Source organism: Musa acuminata, unplaced genomic scaffold, assembly GCF_036884655.1.
Source record: "Musa acuminata AAA Group cultivar baxijiao unplaced genomic scaffold, Cavendish_Baxijiao_AAA HiC_scaffold_1139, whole genome shotgun sequence".
NCBI lineage: Eukaryota > Viridiplantae > Streptophyta > Magnoliopsida > Zingiberales > Musaceae > Musa > Musa acuminata.
Window position 1 is genome coordinate 2,598,305 of NW_027021351.1, and position 14,965 is coordinate 2,613,269.

The 14,965-nt window shown below is 42.0% G+C and overlaps 1 protein-coding gene across 1 annotated transcript; it reads left to right on the forward strand.

The window, feature by feature from the left end:
• Nucleotides 1-386: 386 nt before the first annotated feature.
• LOC135671373 (heavy metal-associated isoprenylated plant protein 33-like) lies at nt 387-2,847 on the forward strand. The gene is made up of 3 exons (XM_065179448.1): nt 387-670; nt 778-853; nt 982-2,847. The coding sequence occupies exons 1-3, from the start codon at nt 632-634 to the stop codon at nt 2,481-2,483; spliced, it is 1,617 nt and encodes a 538-aa protein (XP_065035520.1). The 5' UTR covers nt 387-631; the 3' UTR covers nt 2,484-2,847.
• Nucleotides 2,848-14,965: the final 12,118 nt, after the last annotated feature.

The window sequence follows — 14,965 nt, forward strand, 5'->3', positions numbered from 1 at the left end:
TTCCCCTGCTGTTGACAATAATTGATCACAGTCACCAGACATTGATGAAAGAAGACTCCTAATTATGACTACATTTAATGATAACCCATTTAAATCTAATTAAGATTCTAATCAATCCATCTACTCATAGTATTATTAACCTTCAAAGTGGCTAAAATCCATTTTCTGTTTATTATACTAATTAAAAAAAGGCCTTATTGCATTGGAATTATAAGAATAATAGAGCCATTATATATATATATATATATATATATATATATATATATATATATATATATATTATATGCTATAATCTTCTTTAGGTGATGTTGATCTGCTTTGTATTGGAAGGGAACGTGGCTGTCACGTGCACGAAGCCAAGTGTTTTATAGTCCCACCCATCACCTGAGAATTGGCCCAAATGCTGCGTTCCCCAAGTCTGCATCTTTTAGAGCTGAGAACAATTCTGAACCCCTTCCTCTCTCTCTCTCTCTCTCTCCTCGGCCAACCTTTCCTTGGAGTGATGAGACTTCACTGACTAAAGAGCTGCTCTGTGTGGTTCCTCTTGATCTCTTCCCTCCCTTGTTGTCTTCCTCCTGTCCCCAATATCGCAGCCAACACTCTGCTATTGTTCCTCTGAGCAGTGGGAGGGATGAGTAAAGAAGAAGACATCAAGTTCCTCAAGATACAGGTATACATCTGCTTTTGCTTCTTCTGGACTCCGGATCTCTTCCCCACCATGAAGGATGTGCCGGCTTTCGTAGTCGTCTTTGTAATGCTCTCGTTTCTCAACCGCAGACGTGCATTCTCAAAGTGAACATTCACTGTGATGGCTGTAAGAAGAAGGTCAAGAAACTGCTTCACAAAGTTGATGGTACTTGAGCTGCGACATTGTCATTATGGAATTGCTTCCTTCTCTTTTTCCTAAGCAACTGATGATGTCTTCCTCGCTCGATTCCTTTTGTTTTGTTGTTCCTGGTTCGGGTCGCTTTGGGGTCTCAGGGGTCTACACCACCAGCATAGATGCAGAGCAGGGGAAGGTGACCGTCTCGGGTAACGTCGATCCTGCCACCCTCATTAAGAAGCTTGCCAAGGCTGGCAAACATGCGGAGCTGCTGGCTCCGAAGGGTGGCGGTAACAACAACAGCAGCAACCAGGTCCAGAAACCACAACCACAGGGTGGTAAAGGGCAACAGAAGGACAACGGGAAGGCCCAAAAGGCTGGAAACGGCGGTGGTGGTGCTGGAGGCGGAGGGCAAGATCACAAAGGTCAGCACCCGCACCCGCACCCGCAGCCAACACCACAGCAGCAGCTGCTGCTTCAACGACAGCTGCAGCAGCTGCAGCAGCTGCAACAGATGAAAGGGGCCAAAGATCTGCAGCTGCCGCAGCTGAAGGAGTTCAATTTCCCACCCTACAAGGATCCCAAATCCGTGAACGCCGCCTTCCCCCCCGGTGGCTGCGACGACTACGACGACGAGGATGATTTCGACGACGACTTTGATGACGACGAGATGGACGAGTTCGACTGCTTCGACGCCGATTTCGATGACGATTTCAAGAACCTCAAGATCAAGCCGCCCGTCGCGGCGCCGAATGGGAATGCCATGAATGATAAGAAGGGAGGGAGTGGCGATAAGAAGGCCGGGGGCGTTCCGGTTCAGAACAAAGGCATGTGTAACGGCAATGAGCCAAAGAACGGTAATGGTGGAAGCGGTAAAAAGGGTGGTGGTGGAAACCCAAACCAGGGTGGTGGCGGTGGTGGATCTGCCACCAAGAACGGTGGTGCCGGTGGTGGTGGGGGGAAGAATGGTGGTGGGGCCGTGCCGCAAGATGGTAAGAATGGTGCTAACAGTAAGAAGGGCATTCCCAGTGGCAGTGGCAATGGCAATGCCAGTGGCCAAGCTGGGAACTGTAACACCAATGGCAACATCATCAATCCAGCCAACGGAGCTAGGAAGGGGCCTGTGAATAGTGGAGTGGGTGCCGGGGGCCCTCCCATGGCCAATCCTGGCAAGATGGGCCAAGGTTTCCCTGGCATGGGCGTGGGCATGGGACACCAGATGGGGAACATGCACGCCCCCATGGGCCAGATGGGGAATATTCCGACCGCCGCAGCGGCAGCGGCAGCGGCAGCGGCGATGCAAGGACTCCCGGCTGGCGGTCCACCGCCCGGGTATTACCAGGGAGGGATGGTGGCACCACCGCCCGAGGTGATCGCCGCCGCGGCCGCCAACGCCAACCCATATCAGCAGCAGTACATAGCTGCAATGATGCAGCAGCAGCAGCAGCAGCAACAGCAGCAGCAGCAGCAGAGGATGATGATGATGAATGCGCAGGATCGCGCGTTCCAGCCGATGATGGGCTACGCTCGGCCACCGGTGCCGATGTACTACAACATGCCACCGCCGCCGCCTCCGGCGGCCACACCGCATCACCACAGCGATCCTTACACCACCTTCTTCAGTGATGAGAACACTAGCAGCAGCTGCTCGATTATGTGAAAAAGGAGAAAAAGCTCCATCGCTTGGTGCTCGTGGTGTTCCTCACCTTGGCTGCCTCTGACCTCATCTCGAAGTGGCATAGGAGAGTGTCAGCTGCAAATACATGAAAAACATGGGGTAATTTACTATTTTTTTCCTCCTTAAATCTCTCTGTTTTATGTTTAGGTGAAAGGCTATATATGTTGCAAGTGCAATTTCGATAGAAAGGTCTCTTATTTTATATCATCTAGCAAGGATTAGAGACTTGTATTTGGTTTCTCTTAGGACTTGTGGAGATGAGAGAGCTGCTGTGAGGCTTTCCTGTCATCTGTCGATATGTGTTTACAAGTTCAGAATAATAGTCAATAATGATCCAATCCCAAAATGTCGAAATGTGTTCTCTCTCCTGTTGTTGCCTCGAAGCACTGCACCTTCAAGCATTCGAGATGATTGATGTTTCCTCGACTTTGGCATCTCGGCGCATGCAGAGTCGATTGGCAGGAACACCTCGAGTCCCAGATTACTTCAGCTTACGGCAAACTCTTTTGCTGTAAAAGGTTGCCACTAAGCCAAGCTGAGAGAACATGTCCATCACCAGGAATGTTCCCTGGTTCCATTCATGGCAGGGAGTGGATCCATCACACCATAACTCTCGGAGGACGGAGGAAGAAGACCTCTCATCATTGTCAAGAGACGTGAACTAACTGCGCGTTCTTCTCAGGACGCAGCAGCAGCACGGGTTAGAAACTTGGAATGAGCGTGTGAAAGGTAGCCTGTAAACCCAAGGAATCACGTAACCTGCGCCTAGGGATGGGAGCTAATCCTACACCTCTCTCTCTCTCTCTCTCTGAACAAAGGGAACAGGAAAATAAAGGAGAGAAAGAGAGAATGATGCTTGGGAGTGTTGGGAAGAGAGCTTAGGAGGATGAAATGATGCCCTCCTCTGATTTCTTTCATTTCTTTTTTCCTTCTCTTTTTCTTTACTGCACTCTATGGATCTCCACTCCCCAAAACTTTTGACCTCAATTGTACTGGCACATTGATTACATACACTACGTCGGAGCCCCACCACCACCACCTCCACCAACTCTCTCAGTACCATCGACTCTGTAGCTTCTCCACGCACACACATGCTGCTCGACACACAAGCCACTGTTTCTTAGATGGACATTGAGGATTCTTCTTCCTCATCCAATGAAAACAACATCTCCTCCTCCTCCTCCCATCTCCTTTCCGCAACTCCGATGGAGGGAACAGAGCATCTTTAACTGTGCTCCCAAATGGAATAGCAAATCTACTGCTTGGATCGAGGCATGCAAGGGTGTCAGAACTTGCACGTACGGAGGGTATCAGTCAATATCGCTACAGTGATCTTCCCTGACTTGTTTAATCCATGGTGTCCAATCGGCGACCAATCCTTCTTTATCCTTCGTGATGAGCGTGAGAGACGCATTATGCTATCATCTCCACCGCCATCCATCCATCAATCACATCTGTGGCCATTTCCTCCACGCCATTTCTGTGGGAAATCATAAAAGACAAGTCTCTTCTTTCGGATCACTGTGAGTAGAAGCTGCTGCTGCTGCCGCTTCTGCGACGATGATGGTGTGGTAGCTAATTGTGGAGGCTCGAAGCTCTCTTCTTCTCGTCCTCCTCCGCGCTTCGTCTTCTTCATTGGGATGTGGACAAAGGGAGTGTGTGAACAGGGGTTACACATGTAATATACACAGTGAATACTTTGACCTGTCTCTCATCTGAATTTTTCTATAAAATTACATTTATATCCCACTAAAATTAATTTTTATCAATTAATATATATTCCAAAATATTTTTAAAAATCAAATAATTGGTTAAAAATATTATTATTTTTGAATAATAATAATAATAATAATCATAAGTAATCTTACTTATGATTATAAGGGGGACGAAGATCCGCCGTCCATGAATTCGATCACGAATTTTAAAGGCACCGACGGTGCAGCTAAGAGAACGAGTAACTCCTATTTCCGTCGCCGTCCTGTCTACCTGCCTTGTGATTGAAGCTGGACGCGTCCCCACGGGCGGGTCCCACCGGGGGGGCCAGTTTTCATTCGCAGGCATCCTGTTGCGTGACGTCTACTCAAACGCCACTCACGTGATTATTAGTGACTGTTTGGTACAAAGCACGTGATAGTTTAGCTTATCCATTAAAGTTTAAAGCTATTAGGCGATTGCCAATCAACCTTTAATGACACCATCGCCAAGTCCAAAGCTAAAGTGCGTCGTATATATACATATTTATGTGTAATTTATTTTGATTCATACAAATATTTTTTTTTGTAAATTTTAATAAAAATTATAAATAAGAATTTAAATATTAACTTTTTATCGATCGTATAATCGATTGAAAATTTTTATAATATTCTTGATTTAGAGAATAAACCCTCATCCAATTCTAGTGGCTTATGAGAAGGGATGTGAAGGATTTTTCTTGAGAAAATTATCTTAAAAGATAATTGAATTCATTTACGATGAGAGGTTTTGGAGTATCATATCTCTCGAAAAATCGATCAAATCGGAAAACACTATAAACAATTTGAGTAGTCCTATACTTAGGGTTTGAGATTTGTCTCTTTGAAAAAATTATCTTAAAAGATAATTGATTCATTTAAGATTAAAGGTTTTGGAGTGTTATATCTCTCGAAAAGTTGATCAGAAGACTCTATAAACAATTTGATTATGTAAAAAAGAATATTTATGATCTGTTCCAAAATGATCTTAAAAATTGATCTAATATGAGTTGGATAGCCCTACACTCAAGGTTTGGGATTTGTCTCTTGGGAAAAGTATCTTAAAAGATAATTAAATTCATTTAAGATTAGAGGTTTTCGAATATCATATCTCTCGAAAAATCGATCAAATCGGAAGCCACTATAAACAATTTGATTATGTAAAAAAGAATATTTATGATCTGTTCTTAAATAATCTTAAAAATTGATCTAATATGAGTTGGGTAGCTCTACACTCCAGGTTTGAGATTTGTCTCTTGAGAAAATTATCTTAAAAGATAATTAAATTTATTTAAGATTAGAGGTTTTCGAGTATCATATCTCTCGAAAAATTGATAAAATCGGAAGACACTATAAACAATTTGATTATGTAAAAAAGAATATTTATGATATGTTCCTAAATAATCTTAAAAATTGATCTAATATGAGTTGGGTAGCTCTACACTCCAGGTTTGGGATTTGTCTCTTGAGAAAATTATCTTAAAAGATAATTAAATTTATTTAATATTAGAGGTTTTGGAGTATCATATCTCTAGAAAAATCGATCAAATCGGAAGATATTATAAACAATTTGATCATGTAAAAAAGAATATTTATGATCTGATCTTAAAAATTGATCTGATATGAGTTGGGTAGCTCTACACTTAGGGTTTGGGATTTGTCATTAACTGTGATGCTTATTATAATTAACTAGTGTCCAATTAACCTTTTTATAATTAACTTCCATGCATCTTCCTAAGTGGGTTTGGTAGGGCTGTCCTTGCAAGTTAGCAATTCCACTACTACTTATTTCTTATTAAAAGAAATAATAAAAAGCCAATAATAGGAAGCATGAAACCTATAACTCATAGGGGATAAAGCCACTTCCTCTCTTTGATTAGGTTAGCATTATTGGATAGCGTTCAATTATTAAAGTATGTGAGAACAGTGTCAACTTTGTTGGACATCCTTAGATCTAACAAATAAAATAATGGTATATCTTAATCATAATTGGAGGATGACATTAGAAGATTGCTTGCACGGTCAAAGCATTAATGACTTAGAAAGAATATTCAATTATAATTTATGAGAAAAGTATTCACTTCAATGAAAATATTTTATTTATATATTGTAATATTATTTCTAACCAATTTAATTATAAAAGCTCATTATTGTGACAATAGTAATCGACCGTTCTACTCTATTCCATTTTTAATTTTAGCATTCGAGGAATCATATCGAGAATATGACTTCGATCTTTTTACATATCGACATTTGATAAGCATTAGAGACTTTCACAACTCTATCTTGATTTTTTTCATGCACACAACGTAAATCAAATCGAGCTAATACGAGCAACATTGATATCTCATATATCAAAATAAAAATATATGTTAATAAGGTAACTAACAAAAGAGGTGTAATAGGAAGAAATGCTATTTACTAATTTTGTTATCGTAAAAACTAAATGTATAATGTTGAATAATTTATGCATTTATTTAGCTCAAATACAACTTAATTTTATGGGAATCCAACCAAAATTTGTATTGATCTCGATGTTTAGCACTAATCAAATATAGATTTATTAATTGTAAATTAAATATATATCTTAATGTAGCCAAGAAATGACACCAAACCCTAACAAAAAATGCGTTTAGATTGATCAATCTTTAAGCCAAGCAAGCCCTAAAGATGAACCTGTGAATGTTCAATCACCAACCAATATGAGGGTTGAATGATGATGATGGTGGATTCCAAGATTGTAGCTAATATTCATGCATGTATGGAGCATTAAGAGAAGCACATTTCTAAGGTTCACTATACACATGAATTATATACTCAATATACGTTCTTAAATTGTGAATTGGGTTTATATTGTTTGACCTCCATTTCAAAATCAGTTGTCTCCCACTCTATCAAATTTGAAGAAAAAAAAAGAACCACCTATTTTATTTTTTTTAATTTTTAATTTCTTTCGATATACCCCCTCAATTAGCCATCTATTAAACTATTAAAAGGGATAGATTTATCATTTATAGTGATATTTAGGTTTTTTTAATTTTTTGATTAATTTGGAATCAAACCTAACGATCTAACTTGATTCGGACCCAACGATGAATGACATGCGTTGTCCCAAGATGTCGAGGATGGTAAGAGGAAAGTCTATCATTTGAATCTAGATATTGCTCGATCTCCGAAAATGATAGTATTCAAGATCTTACATAAGATCGAGATTAGGGGTAGCCTGACTAAGTCCCTTATGATAAGGCCTATTTTGGGCCCAAGACACGTCATAGTCGATGCCACACGCCAAGTCGAAATCCGTATCGAAATGTTGTTCAACATGTCCCGTCCCGAGAGCTCGGGGCGGTGCCGTCTGACGTTGCTTCGCACGTCCCGAGATGGTGGCCAGTCAGAAGTGCCATTCCATCTCTCAAGGATCAGCGGCCACGTCGAACCCGCGTGCAATCGACCCTCGTACAATATTATAAAAGCCCCTGGCCAGCATCCGGCCAAGGAGGGGCAAAAGTAAATAATCCAACCCACAACTGACTTGCTCGTCGGAGGGGCCAAAGTCGGGAATCACCCGATGAAGGATATTTTTGCAGGCGAACGACCACCCACGAGCCGCGAGCGTCTCAACCCAGGGGTCGCCATCCAGCGCGTAAGGGCGAGCTGCCAACCGGCCCGTTGACCGACAAACGCCGATAAGCACCCCTTCCCGAGGGCATGGCCACCTCGTCATCCAGCTCAGTCGACAAAAGGCTCCCGACATCGACCCGTAGACCAAGCCATGCTGACTCATCGACCATGGTATATTTGTTCACCAACACCTTCAATGCCTAAGTCAGTGATACCGGAGGTATAGAAAAAAATAAGAGAGAATATATTTATGCCCAAGTTTTTCATATTATCAACAATTCAGTTAAAAGACAATTACGAGAGTGGCACAATCACTTGTTGGACATCGGGGACCGGCGGCTTGGGCAGCGAGCTGCTCCGGGACTTGGCCTTGTCCGGATTCAAGATCATCCAAGTCATTGACATGGACACCATCGAGACCTCCAATCTCAGCCATCACTCCCTCTTCAGGTCTCGAGGATTTATAATCTGCGGCGGGTTACCTTTGTTTGTGGAGGTATGCCTGGCATGTGTTTGTTGTTTTGTGCATTAGACGGATTAAAAGATTATTTCTACATTGATTGTGTTTATACATCTTATTCTCATTGCTAGTATGATCTTTGATATTAGTCAGGTAAAGTATACTTGGTAACGAGGGGATATAGGATATGCAAGACTACTGACATTCCCTCCTGAAAGAGTGTCAAATTGTTTGTTGCATCTCTTTTTGCGGTTATACATCTATTATAGGATATTATAGTTTGAGATGCTGGTAGATTTATAATCGACACATGCGTAGGGCAGTCAGTGTTCTTAGCGGAACTATCTGAGGAATGATAAGTTGTGTAAATAAGTGCTACGTTTCTTAAAAGGCATGCTGCTTGTGTTATTCTAGTGTTTGAATTCCTTCTATATGTATCTATTTTGCTACATTTAGTAGACATGTTCTGCTTCCATGTCCTCATATGCAGCTGAGTGTTGCCTAAGTTATACTCATTCTTCTTGTTTGATGGTGCAGGCTTCAGGATGTTGGGAAGTCCAAGGCCGAAGTAGCAGCAGAGAATGTTGTGAAAAGAATTAGCAGGCTGAATATTAATCCTCATTTCTGAAGGATTGAGGATATGGGACATAGGCTTCTACATTGATTTCAATATACTTGTCCTTGGTCTTGATTGGATTGAAGCTCGGAGCTACATAAATTGGCTTGCTTGGTAGGTGATGTAAGTTGTTATATTAACTTTCCATGATCAAATGTTGCTAGTTTGCTAAAATTGGAAAAGTAGATTATTTTTATATGTGTAGGTTGTCAAAAAAACTAGAAAGCTCTAGTCATAAATCTGGCCTAACACAGGTGATATACTAGACGAAGAGCTTAATATAAGATTGTCTTTTGGTTAAAGCAATTATAAATGTTTTCAAAATTTCATACTATTTTAAATGATTAGAGCTTCTATATAATGAGCATAAACATTTGGAAATATTTCAAAGTTATTTAATAAATTGTAAAATCTACAGGAACTCGTATGAAAATTCCATGTCAGTAGGGATTGCTTTGTGATCCTATAAATCATATCAACATGGTTTGCAAGATTGGTATCAAGATCAGCTAATGATGATACAATCTGGATTGGAAGGATTGGCTGGATCAGAGTGGTAGATCATAATTGATAAAAAAAATAGTGAACATAGACAATAAGGATGATAGGATGCCACCAATCGTCAACATACCAACAATCAGTAAGGATTGGTACTGTCTAGATCAGAGACAAGGCAAGAGAGGAGTAAGAGGGGACATGCAGGATGATAAGGACTAGTGGAGGCAGTGTTGGAGGGGTAGGAAGAGGAAGCAGAGAAGGAGATGATGACATGGACAGGGTGGAGGAAGAGACGACATCATGATGGTGACATGGCCGAATAAAGGAGACAACGACGGTGATGTGGTGAGGAGGGGAGAAAGAGAGGCCATGAGAGAGAGTGCATCAAGAGAGTTAGAGAGAGTGAGCATGAGAGGAAGAGAGAGATTGATCGGTAAGCCTGGTATGGCGAACTTATCAAGCGGTACATCTATATCAGATCAAATCAAATGAAATTGCTTATTTCGAATCCTAATTGTCTGTCAAACTAAATACCCACCAGTACCAACCAATATATGTCATTCGATTGTTATAATTTCATTCACGGACTCCCAAAATCATGAAAATTGAGTTTTCTTCTCCATTTTTTTTCCATCACATAATTTTGAATACCGTGAATCTAACCATTCTTGTGATGTCACCATTGCCTTGAGACCAAATCTCTTTTGCTAGGTAAACTTTAAAGCGATGAAATTTATGGTAAGCCAAGTGATGCCGAGTCAGAGTATCTCTCTATTTGTAAACTTTTATATCAAATAGTGCACCCAATGATGATTGTATATAAACTTTGTCACCAATTGTGCCCTTGCCACACCCTTTCTTACTAATGCTAACTCACCAATATCCTTTATCGTAAGGTTTGCTACATATAAAGTCCAAAACAAAGTTTCTCTTCGCTTCATCAACTGTAAGCCGACCTTCTTGAAATTAGCTCCATTATCGGTCATAATATGGACAATATATAGTGGCCCGATCTCCTCTACCACAGTGTCTATTAGGTTCCCTATGTAGTTTGTATGTCGAATTTTATTTGAAACATTAATCGACTTGGAAAATATGACCCTTTTGTTGTAATAGACAAGAAAGTTAATGATGGTCATTCTTATAGGTTCGATCCAACTATCACACATCGGTGTTACCCCATACTCGTCCCATTGCTTCTTAAAGGATTTGATCCAATACTTTAATTCTACCATCTCCTCATCTAGATAAACATCGTGTATCTCCTTCAATATAGGAGGTTGGATGCCCGTGTCAACCTTTTGGATTATAGACACCATGCTTTTGAGTTCAATCCCATAGGCCTCATTTGAAGTTCTTTTTTTCTTCTTCTTTTAACATAATTTTAATGTTAATACAGCTTAATATAAGCTTAATTTGGGTTGATAAAATGAAAGGGTTTTCACTCTAAGTTTATCCTTCAATCTCACTTAGGGATCTCAACATTTTTAGTATAACACTTCTCTTTGATTTATCATCTCCACTTAATTATCCACTACTTCATCCATGCATAAGTAAATCAAGTTTCTAGCCCCCACACAAATGTTGTTTAAACCTCAAAGTCATTTACTTTAACCATGATCAACTCATTCAAGCCATGAGAATCACTTAAGGTCTATTACAATGCTACCATCTCTTCTAATCACTGTGTGCATGTTTATTACCATAACTTAACCTCATACTTAAGTCCGCTAGCACACTTAAGGATCGTGCCTTTTTGTTGAAAAATATGCTTAAAATATATATTAATGCTTATGCATACTTTAACCAATATTTTGAAGAACTTTGTGCATAACATTTTGGATGGCATATGCTTTAACTTTAAAAGTCGATAACATAAGCATGTCATATGTCATATCTATGAAACATAGATATCACGAAATATATCTTTTAAGTAATGACAATATATGCATGTTATTTTTGTTTCCATTGGTGTACTAGTTGTGGTTTTGTGTGTGTGAAACTTGGGTACTACCGCCCAGGTGTTGTCCAATAACAACCTGTGCTCTGCACGCCTATTAGTCTCTTTACACACTTTTAATTTCATTACTTTAAGCCTTATACTTAACACTTTAGCTTTACAAGCAATAGATGTTTTTTATTTTATTTTATGCTTGACCTTCTAGTGATAATTCTCTCTACCAAAACTTCCATCTGAGATGTGGTACCGAGTCGACGGATCGTCAAACCTGAACCCCATATGGATCAGGTGGTATTAGAACAATGATCTTATGGATGGTAACCACAAGACACGGATACAAAGAGTTGGGCAAAGAACTATAAGGGTTGGAGTTCATGCCACGCTTGCCCGAAGGAAGAAACACCGACGGGATGGTGGCCAACAACCTATTACCATTGGTTGACCTTACTGCTTAGATGGCAGTATTAGCTTAACAGATGGAGATCGTGATGGGCTAGATGCAAGCCCAAACCAATCCTACAACAAAGGATGATTGAGCAAAGAACGTTGCAGCAAAGGAGAGAGAGTCGTCTCCATTCTAGACGCGCAACCACGAAGAACATACTGTCGAACAGAACACGAACGTTGTAGCAAAGGAGAGAGAGTCGTCTCCATCCTAGACACACAACTGTGAAGAAGATACTATCGAACAAAACTTCGCAATAAGGACTTAACATTAGATTCATAAATAGATCAACTTGAAACTTTGATCTATACGATTACAACAATGAGGATAGGGTGATGCTTGCGTGACTCAAGTTGACTAGACATGTGCTCACATGGTAGAAACCTTATCGTCGAACCAATAGTGATGAAGACATGCCATGGACATGATTCAAGAGAATCATACGAAAGGAGCTCTTCCCTATGGGATATCTAAAAGAAAGATGGAGGAAGTAGCATTACCTATGTCAAGGAAGGGACTAGTCTCTGCAAGAATACACCACTGAGTTTCGATAATAAGCGGTGGCACTCTGAATCTTCCTCGACGATCACCCAACTGTCACGGACAAACTTCTAAACAGGATGTTTGATGTAATGCTTATGTATGTCCGTGTCTTTTGGTATGTTCATGCCTTGTACAGCATGTAGGGGGACGGCCGAAGGCTTAATAGTCCCATTTTAGTTGGGTTGGTGGCCTCTTTAGGCTTGTAAATAAAGGTTGTGTCATGTGGACACGTGCGAGAGATTTTCGGTCTATAATGGACCATTTTACCCTTTGTTGTGCAACGATTCAGAGCTTGTAAGGTCTGTTTGTAATTTGTATTGTCTATAAAGTGTTTTTCGGAGATGTTTGCTTGTGGATCCCGAATGAGGCGTTTCCTCTAACTCATTCTCTCTTTTGTGGGTCCTAAGGGACATGGGAGGCTTCGGGGAGGCTGACCTTTGCGGACGGACACGCAAGGGTGCCACACGACTTAGGCAAAACTAGCTAAGTCCGTGATAGATTGTATCAGAGCGGGACAAGCACTCATAGAAACACTTAGCATGCAAACGTGGGGGACCTAGCGGGGTTGCGTTGAGGGCAGTCAGCACACGCGCGACCGTTTGGGGGAAAACGAGCATGGAGATGTAGGGAAAAAAAGTCGCTCGGAGGAGCGGGCATATGAGATTGGCATTCAGAGGAATGGCCAACCCTTCGCACAAGAGGCACCACGAGAACAGACAAGCTTGGAAGAATGTGGAGCGCACAAAGGTTGGGATGGCTGAGTTTGAGCTATGGCTCAACGTTGACAACCATACTTGATGGTGCTCAAGGCAAGCGAGTCGTTTGGTAAAAGGATGAGACCATGCAAGGTGGAATGTGTTGCTCAACGATCGAAAGAGTTGTGCAAAGCTCACAGAGGTGAGGGGAATTGCTAACTCAAAGAATTCGGTACTCATGCATGGGCTTGTATGCGGACGATGGAATGTTCGCGGTCATCCCAAGGCGACCGAAACTCGGCGCCATGGAGCATTGAAACTTTCTCTTCGGCATGTGAAGGATACGTCCGTAGGAGGCTGAAGTGTGCAACGAGTTCAGCATGTTGCTAGGCCTTGAGTGGTGCAACGGGGGCTGTATTGACGTGGAGTCGCAATCTAGCAAGTGTGTTTGCAGGAGGCAGAACAATGCATAGTTTGTTCAGCAGATCGGAGTAGTCCAAGGGGATGGTGGTCTCCGAAACGAAGAGAGATGTTGCTCCAACGGGACAGTTATCCAGGAGGGATAAGTCCCGGCTTTCCAGAGGGAGAATCATGTGGGACGGACCGCACATGTTGAGGAGGAGTACCTCAACAAACAACAACTCCACGAAGCTCAATGGACTGAGCAAGCGGTGAGGAGTCATCGCATGATCTCGCTTGAGAGAATGCATTGGTGGATGCATTGCGAGATCAAGTGGGGGAGCGTCCTAAAGCAACACAAATGAAGGCACACTTGGAGTCGATTTGGAGATCGGACTCAAGGGAGTGCTGACCCGTGGAATGGTGGGCGTGAGGGCCACCATCGACTCAATGCAAAAACGAGGAGCGGAGCAAATTGGGTGTAACTTGGCGAAGTACCCAAGCCGTATGAAGAGAGCCAGCATAGAAGTTGGAACATGGAGCGGAGGCACAGTGATTTCCTTAGACAGAGGTCAGGGACATGAACTCTTGCAGAGGCAAGAGTAGAATCATGTTGTTCCATGGGTCATTCATTCTATCAGAGAGGACTCATCTTGCATGGTGCCAAAGATGAAGGGAGCTTCTGGGCACATGCACCTTATCTCGGAGGAGCATTTGATGGAGAAACTAAGGCGACTCAATTTGTGGAGGCGAAGTTGGGTTCAGAAGGCCTTAGCACGGGGCAAGAGGACGCAGAGGCGGGTACTCTTGAAGAATATGCCACAGTGTTGCCATTCAAGTTGCCATGAAGGAAGCGGTGCGCAGCGGAGATTGTGCTGGTAGGGGCAGAGGCCCAGGATCCAGACAATGGTGCACAAATTACAGTGAAGTCGGTGGACTTCGGGAGCTACTAGGCGACGGACTGTCCTAGAGCGGTGCTTCATCTAGGTGTGACCCAAGATGTGCCTAAATGACAGTATTAGCTTAACAGATGGAGATTGTGATGTGCTAGATGCAAGCCCAAACCAATCCTCCAACGAAGGATGACCGAGCAAAGAACGTTGCAGCAGAGAGAGAGTCATCTCCATTCTAAACGCGCAACCGTGAAGAAGATATTGCCGAACAAAATATCATAGTAAGGACTCAACCCTTTGCATCGAGGCTCACATCGACATACCCTCCTACGGTGGCTCGATTAATACTAAAGTATTAGACTCATGAATAGATGCAAGCCTAAACCAATCATACAAGGAAGGATGACTGAGCAAAGAACGTTGTAGCAAAGGAGAGAGTCGTCTGCATCCTAAACGCACAACCGCAAAAAAGATACTGTGGAACAAAACATCGTAATAAGGACTTAACATTAGATTCATGAATAGATCAACTTGAAACTTTGATCTATACGATTACAACAACGAGGATAGGGTGATGCTTACGCGACTCAAGTTGACTATACAT